A 12,746-nucleotide genomic window follows, 5' to 3' on the forward strand; every position below is an offset into this window, starting at 1 on the left:
TTTAAGATGCCCTGGCAAGACTTGGGGTCGTGAAGGGGACTTTGTGTGGAGACTCAGTGAGCTGGGTGTGTGTGTGCGCGCGCGCGCGTGTGTGTACATGTGTGTGTGGGGGGGCAGTCTTTACCAAATGTTGTCCACATGCTTAGATTTTAAAGTCACACTCTTGGAGGAAATGAGAACCAGAAAAATATGGACCTTAGGAGAGCCATGTGGGCAGTGCCGTAGACCCAGCAAGACTGAGCAGAACTCAGAGCTTCGTGACGAGATTCCCCCGCAGTGGGTCAAGGACAGGTCCCCGGCCACCACCACCGGGTACCCAGCTCCCACACTAGGCACGGGGGGCCGGGGGTGGAGACGCAGGGAGGACAGACGTGGAGCCCGCCTGGAGCACAATCAGCCCACCCACAGCCACTGCCAGTGGTCTCCACACTGCATCGGGGCCCCATGCGGGAGAGAGAAGCGCCCTTCGTGGCCCCTGCCCCTCAGAGGGACGCAGTCTGTTTGAGGGAACGGTAATCCTTGTGAAGGGAGAGTAAGTGATCCGATAGCATAATTATTTTTGTTTATGCTCCTGGGTCACAGAAGGGTTTTCTGGCAGAAGTGGGGAAGGCTGTGTGGAAGACGAGGTGGACAGTCCATGGCCCTGAGGTGTGTGTGTGGGGGGGCAGGAGTGGGCTGAGAAGAGAGACGGGGGCACTCCCGAGCAAAGGTACGGCCAGAGGCAGAAGTTCGGCTCCTGCGCCGACCGAGTTGGTGGCCGGCCCGTCGAAGGGAGATGGAGGGAATGCAGCTGGACGGGGAGAGTCATCTGACCCAGGGCATTTTAAACTTTGAGAAGGGACTGTACCGAAAGCCCGGGTTTGGAAGCGGTCGGGCCATGTCCCTGCTCCCCCCCACCCCCACCCCTCCGCAGCTACAAGCCCATCGTGGAGTTCATTGACGCCCAGTTCGAGGCCTACCTGCAGGAAGAGCTGAAGATCCGCAGGGTACTGCACACCTACCACGACTCCCGAATCCATGCCTGCTTGTACTTCATCGCCCCCACGGGCCATTCCCTGAAGTCTCTGGACCTCGTGACGATGAAGAAGCTGGACAGTAAGGTACAGAGGCAGGGGATGAGGGCGGGCGGGAGGCAGGGCACGCCGGAGTCACCCTTACTGGTCTCTCAGGCCAGGCAGGTGCCAGATTCCAGGAGACGCTCTGTGGCCTTCATTCCCCGTCCCTCCAGAGAGATGGTGTTATTGATCCAGCGCCTGCGTTGTAGGCTTTGTGATCTGTTTTCCCAGCGCTGGGCGTGGGTCTACCCTGAGCCGTCCTTCTGCCCTGACCCCTTCGGGGGGGTTAAGGGCGGCTGCAAGCAAGATGGCCGTCTGGGCCTAGGGGCTCAGCCGTTGGCAACGGAAAGGTGTTTCTTCTTTGCCCCAGGATTAACTGGCCTGTTCGAGAATCGAACATGCAAACCTCACTTGGAAAGTTATTATTTTTATTATCAATAATAATTTTAGTAACAGCAGCTAACATTTGTTAAATCCTCATTATATGCCACTATTACGCAAGCACCCTCTGGAGTACCTCCTTGAATTCTCACAACCCGATAAGGCAAACAGCGTCATTATCCCCCACTTATGGAAGTGGGCACTGAGGCTCTAAGAGGGTAAGGGACTTGCCTGTTGTCATGTAGCTAGCTCCTGGCAGAGTCTAGATTCGAACTCAGATCCCTGGCGCCACGTTCTGTGGCCTCCATTCCTGAGAAAGATGGCTGTGGGAATCAGTCGTGTCCTGCTCTAAAAGGAACTGAAAAATGTAAGTCCCACACCAGATAGAAATCAGACAAGGATTCTTCCTGTGAAAGGAGTATTTTCTGTACAAAAAAATTGATGCAGGATTCCTTAAAAAGCCTAACACGTTTTCCCCTAACATTTCCTATGTGCCTAGCACTGGGATGAGTACTTTATAGGCATTATTTCATTTCGTCCTTCCAAGAATCCAGTGTGGTGGATGCTATTATTCCCACTCCCTCATGAGAAAACTGAGGTACAGTCAAATAGCTTCCTCCAGGTCAGACAACTTGTAAGGGGTCTGGGATTTGGACCTGGCTCTCTCCGACTCCAAGGTATTTTGTTTTATGAAATTCTAATTTATATGCATTATTTAGTAGCCTATCTGTGATAAAAAAAAAAACCCGACATTCAGCTCAAATCAAAATAGGAGCAATCTTTTCATTTTTTTGCAGCAATGAGCTCACCACCCGTGAGTACCCGGCTGCTCTGGAAATGTCGCTCTGCCCTGCATGTCCTGTATGGGGCAGCAGAGAGCCATGCGCCGGTGGCCCGCGGGGTGGGTTGGGTTAAGTTAAGCAGCCTTTGGCATATGCTTGTCGTGTGTCCATGGGAACACAGGGAAAAGTGACAAGGAGAATTGGCTTTGTCTACTCTTCCATCTTGGCAAAGGCTTTGACCCTGCCCCCTCCCGCGAAGACTTCAAGGAAGGTACCTGCAGGGTCCAATGTTTCTTTGACCTGGCACGTGAAACCGGAGGCCACCTTTACAGGTACTCCTCAGGCAAAGCGTAGAGCAGGCAGACTTCGGTCTCCAAGTGCAGAGCTCCTTCCGGGGCCCAAGCACTATGGATGATGCCCCACAGGAGTCTGCTGGCAGCAACGCCTCTGCCCGCCATGTGAACCTGAGCTTAGGTGTGCTCTGCCTCACGAAGGCACGTGCGTGTCACAATTCTTTACCTGCCCGCCGCAAAAGCCCTGTCTCTCCTTGAAGTCATTTCAAGGAGTAGGGTTCACGGGGATTGAACTTCGGGGTAGCGTTAGGCCTTTGTCCTGCTGTCGGAAATTGGGCATATATACCTGCTTGCTTTGTGCAGAAATTAATCGCGAAACTCAGGTAGTGTAACTCCTTTTTGCATGAAGTCTCGGATCACGCTGGTAACTGCAAGGGTCTTCTTTATCCAGCCGGGTTGGTTCATAAGTTTGCTGCCAGAAAGGGGGCCAGGTGAGCACCTTCACTGAGCTCTGCCCTGCCTCCCTTCCCTGCCATGGCCCATGGGGGTGGGTCCCTAACACACCGGGGCGAGCCTGCACCGGATAGGTTGGGACAATTTACTGTTAACAAGGAGTGGCCGCCTCCCCTCCTTGTCAACCACAGATTCCTAACTGTCCTTTTTCTGCCTGGAATCACCCAAGCAGTGATCTCAATGTTAAGATATCACACAGCTCATCCGTTTGGAGCTGAGCTGGTTAAGACTCTGGATTTAGGAAGAAGGCTAAACTTAGATCTGGATCCCAGTTCTGCTACTTACCTGCGCTGTGGCCCTGGACAAGTCACTTAGCCTCTCTGTGCACTAATTTCTCATTGGTAAACTGAGAGAGGTGTTGTCAGGATTAATTGTGTTAATCCATGTAAAGCACTGAGTCCAGTACCCAGAGCTCAGTAAGCGGCACCCATTGTCATTTATTATATTGTGATTTAGCTACAGAGGTGGCCAGTCCCGGGCCGTCGGGTTGAGCTGGTGGAAGTCCTCTGCCATGCTGCTAGCAGTTGCAGATTACCAACAATGATCCCGCTTTTCTCCTCCCTTCCCCAGGTGAACATCATCCCCATCATCGCCAAATCAGATGCCATTTCGAAGAGTGAACTAACAAAGTTCAAAATCAAAATCACCAGTGAACTTGTCAGCAATGGGGTCCAGATCTACCAATTCCCTACAGATGACGAGTCAGTGGCAGAGATCAATGGAACTATGAACGTGAGTTGGGGCACAGGGTTTCAACTTTCTGACCATTTGCTGTTCCTTTTTATTATTTTTCTTTTTTTTAAGATTTTATTTATTTTTTGCGAGCGAACGAGAGAGCATGAGCAGGAAGGAACGGCAGGCAGAGGGAGAGGGAGAAGCAGGCTCCCCACTGAGCAGGGAGCCCCATGCGGGGCTCGATCCCAGGACCCTGGGATCATGACCTGAGCTGAAGGCAGACGCTTAACGACTGAGCCGCCCAGACGCCCCTGTTTTTATTATTATTACTTTACAAACTAGTCGTCGAACATCACCATCCGTTTTAGTGCGGTCAACTCTCCATCATCAGGATTTTGGGTGTTTGTGAGAAAGAATCCAGAACCCAAACAGCTCCTTTCCCTTAGTGTTGGCTGCCTCAAAGCCTCAGAGACGCAGAGATTAATAGCCAGAGACTGAGGGAGGGAAAGGCCAACCTCAGGAAGAGGCTGGAGCCGGGGATTCAGACCTCTCCTTCCACCCTCCTCTTTGATGCTGCTTCGGTCTAATCCAGTCCCCCTGGGCCTGCCAGAAAGGCAAACAGTCTTCCTCTCTGACCAAAACAATGCCATGACAACCACAGCAGAAAAAGTTGGCTGGCTTCTGAGACTCCAGGATAGTATGTGCTCAGATCATTGAGCCCTCTACCCCCAGGGGGACAAATGACATATAGCCTCTGATTTTTCTGGTGACTAGAGAAATGTTATTTTTCAGTTTCAGGGTGATACTTTGCTTTATTAAGTGTGAATAAAAAAAAAAACCCACCCCAACTTGCCATCTTCCCTCTCCTCTCCCACTCCCCGCCGCAACTAGAGGAATGAGTAATGAGCAAGGCGGGGAGTCAAACATCTCATGCTTCTTTACAACATGTTGATGCTGTTGCTGCGAAATCTTCAATGTTGTGATTTCAAGGAGACAGCTAATAGCTTTTGGAAAGCTTCTGCTTTGAGAACAGATTTTTTTCTCTCTCTCTGTTGAGAGGCATCAGTTTTTCCTAATGACATAATGCCCGGGTATAGCCAAACTCAGGAAAGGCTGGTAATGAAAGCCATTTTTAGAAAACTTTCCAGCTGCCGCCGCCCCTGAGTTATCATTATGGTATCAGCTCCTACCTCCTAGAATCTGGCCAACAAATTAGCATGGCGGGGCTGCAAGTCATTGTCTCTGTCCGCCTTGCCGCCCATCGGTACACCCGAGATGTGTTCGTTATTAGAAGTCCTTCATCATCTTTGACCAGTCTGGCCTAAGAGTAAGGCTACATGGCTTGGGGTGGCTGGCGTCCTAGACTCTCTGACCCATCATGAGTGTGAAAAAAGGGGGAACAGAAAGATGAGCCCTTATCCTCTCAAGCAGTCAGGGCATTTTGATGGAAACCAGACTCTGCCATGATGAGAAAACCTGAAAGGGTGCCTAGCCTGCAGAAAAATGGGAACCTTGGGGCGCCTGGGTGGCTCAGTTGGTTAGGCGTCTGCCTTCAGCTCGGGTCATGATCCCGGAGTCCCGGGATTGAGTCCCACATCGGGCTCCCCGCGCAGTGGGGAGTCTGCTTCTCCCTCTGACTCTACCCCCTTTCGTGCTTTCTCTCCTGTCTCTCACTCATTCTCTCTCAAATAAATAAAGTCCTTTAAAAAAAGAAAAAAGGGAACCTAGAGAGAAGTGTCATGTGGTGTCCCTGGCACGATGTCTGGAAGCGCTTAGTCACCTCAGAGCACTGGGCCCCATAGATACCTTCAAACTTGGGCTCCCTACATGACCAGGTAGCTTTGGGGCTTGTCGTTTGCTTTGCTAAGAATAAAAAGGAGAAAGAGTTCTCAGCCATCTCGAGGTGTCATCCAAAAACGATAGCTCATTACACTGTGAATCGGGAGTGACAGTCATTTTGGGCTCTGCTCTCAGCTCAGCTGTGCCCTCCTGCTTGAACCTAAGGTACGCTCAGCCTCTGGGCTGGAAACTTCTCGTGCTGTAAAGCAGAGGTTCTCAGTCACGCTGTTTTGGCTGGGAGGAGGTTCTGGGTCATTTCTTCCAACCGTCCAAAGTGTGCTGGCGAGAAGGGAGTGAGCGGTCTTGTCGCATGCTTCTTCAACCCACGCTCTGATGATAACTCTCAAGGTTGTAGACTCTAATTCTAAAGATTGCTATGTTGGGAGGAAGCCACTCCCAATCGGGTTATTATCAGGCAAGGAATAAACGGTGCTGACCGTCTCTATTTCACCAGGCTGAGGAGAACGGTCATCCAGCCTCCCAACTATAATGGATGTTCTGGAACTGGAATAGACTAATTCGTGCCAACTGGATCATCCAACACTTTAAAATATACTGAGGGAATTTTTAAAAGATTTTATTTATTTAAAAAAAAAGATTTTAGAGCACAAGCGGGCAGAGTAGCAGGGCAGAGGGAGAGAGAGAAGCAGACTCCCTGCTGAGCAAGGAGCCCGACTCGGGGCTCGATCCCAGGACCCTGAGACCCATGACCTGAGCCAAAGGCAGTCGCTTAACCAACTGAGCCACCCAGGCGCCCCTATACTGAGGCGAATTTAAGGTAGACACAAGACAGGAAAGGTAGTGAATCTGAGAACAGACTCCCAAAAGGAGGCTTGAGAGTGTCTTTTGGAGTTTTCGGAGACTGGACATCTGACGTCGGGGGGCACATCTGCCCGTGTTTCAGGGACAGCGCTGTCCTGCCGCCATCAGAGTCTCCTCCCTGGGCCCACACCTGCAAAGTGTCACCCCCAGGAGTGTGGTTGCTTGGAGGGTGTACCATCTCCCTGCTCTGCTCGACTCTCTCCTGGTCATCAAAGCCACCCGTCTCTCGAGAGCAGCGGAACGAGGGCCGAAGCCCGGCCCCATGATATCCTGCCCAAAATGACTGTCACTCCCGCTTCACAGTGTAATGAGCTGCCGTTTTTGCATGACACCTCGAGACGGCTTTTTGCCATTTAGCCACGAGGCCGAGCGCCGGTGGCTGCAGGTGGCTGGGAGGGCCCGGCAGCTAAAGCACGGTGGCCTTACTGTTCCCTGGCAAGATTTGGGCCCAGGAGTTAGGGACCTGGGCTAGTCGTTTCCCCCAGATGGCAAATGGGGTGTATGAGAACCACCCCGTAGGGCTATCGTGAGAAGCCAACCAGAGCTGCTCGGCAGCACCCAGAAAAATTCCGCTCGCCGATGCTTACCTGAACACACTTTGATGCCAGGTGCCAAGCGTGTGCCAGGAGGTCTCGGGAGCCCGGGGTGGGAGGGGGGGCTGTGCCTTATTGCAGGCAGGGACAGAATGACAGCGCGGTGAGGAAGAGGGGAAGCGAGTGACCCTGTCATCCTAACTAGCTTGTGGGGATAAATCTAACAGGCCCAAGGAAAGACAAAACGGTTTTGTTTTGTTTTTTTAATGCCTTTATTCTCTTCTTGGGTTTTTTTCCTCCTTTCCTCTTGAGCCCAGAGAAGTCCCCGGTCACGTCACACACCCTCCTCCATCACTTTCAGCTGAGAGCCGGGGATGCCCCCGAAGGTTCTCTTTCTCACCTCGTCCCTCAGTCTAGCCCTCTGCCATCGCTGCCCTCTGGCTCTTTTGTGTCACGTGGCTGAAGTCTTGGGTCTCGGCAGGAGGGGCAGCATTTTCCCAGAAAGCGCTTGGGGCTGGATTTGAGGTTCCCCACGTGTCTTGGGGTCCTGAGTGGGAATGAACCGTGCCCGAGGGATGTCCCTCCGACAAAGCCGGCTGGCAGGGGTCAGGGAGGCTCTGGCCCTCGTGCCCCGTGTGTCGCACGCCCAAAGACCCTCACGTTCAGTCCCCTCCTAGGACCGATGCAACATTTCCGGTGGCCAGCCCGGCCCACCCTCCATATACCCATAACCTCCTCTTTCCTGTGTCCTCGCTTCAGGCACAGTGAGCCGAGTGGGAAGGGGTGGAGGGGGTTGCTGAGGTGATGCTCTGAGAGCGGCTAACAGAGGGTGATGCGAGAGCCACCTCAGGGGGATGACCAAGCGCCTCGGGGGACTTGCGGGTGTCCTGGAGCTGAGCTCCCGATTAAGTCCTGTGGTTTTCCACTCTGAAGAACATTCTTGGGGGGCAGGTGCTAAAGAGAATGGAGAAGAAGGATTGGCTGTGACATCAGCGCACAGATCAGGCAAACAAAAGACATTCGCTGTAGGTTTGCCAGAATCGAACGGCTTCTTATCATCTGGCCTTGTGCAAGTGGATCACCCCCGGGGTTTAGAGCGCTCACCCCATCGGCTGCTCGGACCCGCTGCGTGGGCGTGGCAGCCCGGTGGCGCGCTTTGAAGCCAGAGAGACCTGGGTTCCATCCCTAGCTCTGGCCCTCACTGCTGTGTGCCCGCTGGCAACTGGACCTCAGTTTCCTTGTCTATAAAATGGGGATAAGAATACCTAACTCACTGTGCTGTTGGAAAGAGTCAGCGAGCCACATAGGCTGCCGCCGCAACTCATGTCTGTTCGATAGCTACCCCAACTGTTGGTGCAGTTGCTGCCGCCTCCTCTGTGAAGCCTGCTTTGACTTTGTGGAGTGAGCTGCTCCCTCCTCTGTCCCTCTGGCTCTTGGACCTCTGTTTATAATCGATACTATTATTATTTTTTAAAAAGGTTTTACTTATTTATTTGACAGAGAGAGACACAGCGAGAGAGGGAACACAAGCAGGGGGAGTGGGAGAGGGAGAAGCAGGCCTCCTGCGGAGCAGGGAGCCCGATGCGGGGCTCGATCCCAGGACCCCGGGATCATGACCCGAGCTGAAGGCAGACGCTTAATGACTGAGCCACCCAGGCGCCCCTATAATCAATATTATTGTCGGCGTGTCTTTCTCTCCTGCTAGACCGTGCGCTCTCTAGGAGCAGGCTCCAAGCCTCTTCGACGTTGTACTGTTAATGCCTAGCACACGGTAGGGGCTCAGTAAATACGTGTAGCACAGATGAGTCAGCAAATGAGTCCAAGTATCTGTGACGGAGGCCTGTTTCTCCTGGCGGGCTAAGAAAGCTTGCTCCAGTGGACTTGCCCTTGTCTGGGGAAAGATCTTTTGGGTAGAGCCCCCCTCCCCCAGGATCCCCTGGTTTGTAAACAGTAGTTATTCACGGGTTCCACTTGGCCAGGGGTCACAGGGTGCTGGAAGCCTTTCCCAAGCTCCCCGCTACCAGCTGCAGGCAGTTGCCTTTTCTCTGATTCCCAAAACCTTCATCAGCCAGGCCTAGCTCCCCATGACCCTGCAAGCACCCATTCCGGGTATGTAATTCTGGTGCTCCTAATAAGACTGTAAGCTCCTAGAGGGTGAGGGAGTGTGTGCCTTCTGCCTCTTTTGTCTCCCTTACGGCACTTAAAACAACCCAGCACAGCTATGGGCATGTGGGAAAATACCTGTGGACTTGACTTCTAGGCTCAAGAGTTGCACGTGGGCTCTTGCTTCAAGGGAAGGATGAAAACAAGGAGCGCAGAGCTCAGTCAGCAGTGTGGTTATAGTACGTACCAGCTCCCGGGGCTCTCGCACTCGGGGGAGGGGGCAGCGATCCTTTAGCCTCTCTGTCCACACGTAGCCCCCCTCATCCCACTCACCCACCTTCCAAAGGCTTCCGCCCTCAGCACCTGTGCATTCTGGGAACAGTGCGCTAATCTGGGTACCTGCTCGTGATTCGGCTTATTTTCCATCTTCGTCTGTTCCCTGTGTGTTCGGCCACATCACTGAGAATTTCTGAACAGCAGAAGCTTGGACTGGGCCTCTTAGCCCCACACAGCTCAGAGCTTCAGAAATGCTTCTTGATGATGGCGACAGGGAGGGCCACTACCGCAGTGTGATGGGCCCGAAGCCCTGGAGCCGGCGCCTTTCTCCCAGAGCTCTGCTCTGAGCCTCGGTTTGCCTTGTTCCAGGCGCACCTGCCGTTCGCTGTCATCGGCAGCACAGAGGAGCTGAAGATAGGCAACAAGATGATGAAGGCGCGGCAGTATCCTTGGGGCACGGTGCAGGGTGAGTGAGTCTCCAGGAGACGGGGGCCCCTTTCCCTGTCTCCAGCCGCTGTGTGACTAGTCCCTAACTTGTCCCCGGTCTGTATTCATTTGCCTTGGGCTTCCAGCAGCTTTGGCCCCACCCCTGGATTCTCTGCTGTGAGCAAGCTCTCTTTGCCTCTAATGGCGAAAGCATTCCTAAAACAAAAACGAATGTTTTTGGAGCCAGGTAAGAAGGAATGCTCAAGAAAGTCTGTGTATTGGCCCCAGGTGCCCCAGGGCACCAGGAGATGTACAAGAATATAGCAGATGAGTAGCAGACAACCCAGATAACCATCAAAAATAGATCGGATGAATTGCAAAATGTTCATCTAATGGGATACTAGACAGTGGCGAAAATGAATGGATTATAGTTACTTGTACAGGAATGAACCTCAGAAACATAACATTGGGCTCAATAAATCAAAGAAAACATGTCGTATGATTCCGTTGATGTGAATTCCCAAAGTAGACAACACTGAACAAGATCTATCTTTTTAGGAATTCATACATAAGTGGCGAAACCATAAAGTAAAAGGAAGAATGATAAAGCCCAAAGTCAGGATAGTGGTTAAGTCTTGTTTCAAGACCAGGTAGAGACACAAGGTGCTGGTACTATTTCACGGGGTTGTAGATACATTGGTATTCATTTTTTTCTTCTTTATTTCTGTGTGTATATATACGTATATATATATATATATATATATATATATAATTATTATACAATTTCAAAACAGATGTATATACACTCAGGAAACTTCCTTTTGTGGTCTGTCCGACCCGTGGTAAGTTACCCGTGGAACTAGTCAGTTCTGTGCATAAAGCAAGGCCTGGGCAGAAGAGGCGTCTGGTCCTCCAAGTCTTCAGCTCTAAGCTGGGTCTTAGAGGGGCACCATGTGCGAGAGGGCGGCTGATTCACCGTATGCTCATCCCTGCCACTGAGCAAACAATGGGAAGTGGGTAGGAGGTTGTCCACCTCACATACAAGGCTGGCATGCTTTCGGGCATGCTGGAGCCTCTCCAGTGATCGCTGGATTTTTCCATAGGTAGGACAAGACTGGTTATCGGGGCTGGGCTAGGCTTTGGTCTTCTCTGCCGTCTGGGGCCGAGATGCTCTGCTAGGGACGTTTTGTGAATGGTTCCTGGACCCATAGTCCTAACTGGGAATGAGTTTGTGGTTCCAGTGACTTCCTCCAATTTAGATCGTGCACACCTAACCAACAAAGGGGTTTTTGAAGGTTTTTTTTGTACAAGTTGGAGTTCACTGTTCTGTTCGAGTGACCTTGGAGGCAGTCCTTCTGACCAGCCACCAGGGATCACTGTCCGGACTTGGAGGAAGAGCTGGTCCCGAGAAGTTGCCTGACTGATGTGATTTTTGATATTAGCTTATGTTCTATGGCAGCAAGGGGCTTTATTCCCAAGGCAATGGGTCTTTTTTCTTTTAATTTTTAAAAGTTTCACTTATTTAAGTAATCTCTACACCCACTGTACAGGGACTCAAACTCATGACCCCAAGATCAAGGGTTGCATACTCTTCCAACGAGCCAGCCCGGTGCCCCAAAGCAATGGGTCTTAAGCAGAGGGGTTATGTGAGCCCATCTGAGCTTTGGAAAGGTTACTCTGATGGCCACAAGGCAGTCTGCTGCAACTGTGACCCACCCTGTCATCCCAGACCCCCTCCCTGCCCCCACTCCCCTCTCCCGGGCCCTGGAAGACAGAACCTAGGGTGACTAGGCCAGTTCATCATCTCGGACACCACACCGTCCCCACATGGTCAGGCCAGACACCCTCACCACAACCCAGGGGAGCCATGCCTGGAGGCACACAGCCTTGTATTCCAACCGGAAGTGCACTTTGCTATGATTTGGTCTCTATTTCTGTCCTTCTGGGCTACGGCCCCAAACGCAGACCTTTGCCGTACCCTTTTGACGGGGGGGTGGGGTGGGGTGGGGGGGCTTGTGCATTCAGGCCAGAAAGTGGGGTCCACTTTGTCCCGGTCGTCATTGCTGCTGTCAGGCCGTTATCCACCCTCTAAAAGACACCTCCTTTGAAACTACGACCTACCATCCAGGCGAGCCACACCTTGGTCCGCAGCCCTCTTGGTAGATGTCCTCGTTCTTCCCTTTTATTCTTTGGAGTCTTGGCACCTGCTCAGAGCCTTTGCCTCTCCTTTAACTCGCCTGCATTTCAATCCCAACCGCAACTTGCTAGCCACGTAACCTTGCCTAACCTTATTGAGACCTTGCGTGGGCTCTTCCCTGATCTGCCTGATAAATTCTGATTCTTCCCTCAAGAGTCATCTTAAGGGTTGCCTCTCCGGTGAAGCCTTCACTCTGCTGGGGCACCTTCGGCCCCCCTCTTCTGGGCTTGCACCGCATGGACCTCCATTTTGGTCATTTTTGCATTGTATTGTATTTGCCTAGTTGCATCTCTTCTTCCACTCCGCTGTAAGATCCGTAGGGCGAAAGATGTCCATCGACAGATGAGTGGATAAAGAAGAGGTGGTATATATACACAATGGAACATTATGCAGCCATCAAAAGGAAGGAGATCTTGCCATTTGCAACGATGTGGATGGAACTGGAGGGTGTTATGCTGAGTGAAATAAGTCAATCAGAGAAAGACATGTGTCACGTGACCTCACTGATAGGAGGAATTCTTTTTTTTTTAATTTTTTTTATTGTTATGTTAATCACCATATATTACATCATTAGTTTTTGATGCAGTGTTCCATGATTCATTGTTTGTTCATAACACCCAGTGCACCATGCAAAACGTGCCCTCCTCAATACCCATCACCAGGCTAACCCATCCCCCCACCCCCCTACCCTCTAGAACCCTCAGTTTTTCAGAGTCCATCATCTCTCATGGTTCGTCTCCCCCTCTGACATACTCCCCTTTTCTTCCTCTCCTGTTATCTTCTTCTTTTCCTTTTTTCTTAAAATATGTTGCGTTATTTGTTTCAGAAGTACAGATCTGTGATTCAACAGT

At 51.7% G+C, this 12,746-nt stretch overlaps 1 protein-coding gene across 6 annotated transcripts in view; it reads left to right on the forward strand.

The window, feature by feature from the left end:
* Nucleotides 1-12,746, forward strand: part of SEPTIN6 (septin 6) — a 66,142-nt gene that overhangs the window by 37,478 nt on the left and 15,918 nt on the right. For all 6 annotated transcript variants that reach the window (XM_025852650.2, XM_073879226.1, XM_073879228.1 and 3 more), the window contains 3 exons: nt 914-1,100; nt 3,595-3,756; nt 9,642-9,738. In XM_025852650.2, coding sequence (XP_025708435.1) covers nt 914-1,100; nt 3,595-3,756; nt 9,642-9,738 — 446 coding nt within the window. The remainder of the gene's footprint in view (nt 1-913; nt 1,101-3,594; nt 3,757-9,641; nt 9,739-12,746) is intronic.

Source organism: Callorhinus ursinus, unplaced genomic scaffold (assembly GCF_003265705.2).
Source record: "Callorhinus ursinus isolate GAN/ISIS: 27379988/994484 unplaced genomic scaffold, GSC_fseal_2.0 scaffold33, whole genome shotgun sequence".
Lineage (NCBI taxonomy): Eukaryota > Metazoa > Chordata > Mammalia > Carnivora > Otariidae > Callorhinus > Callorhinus ursinus.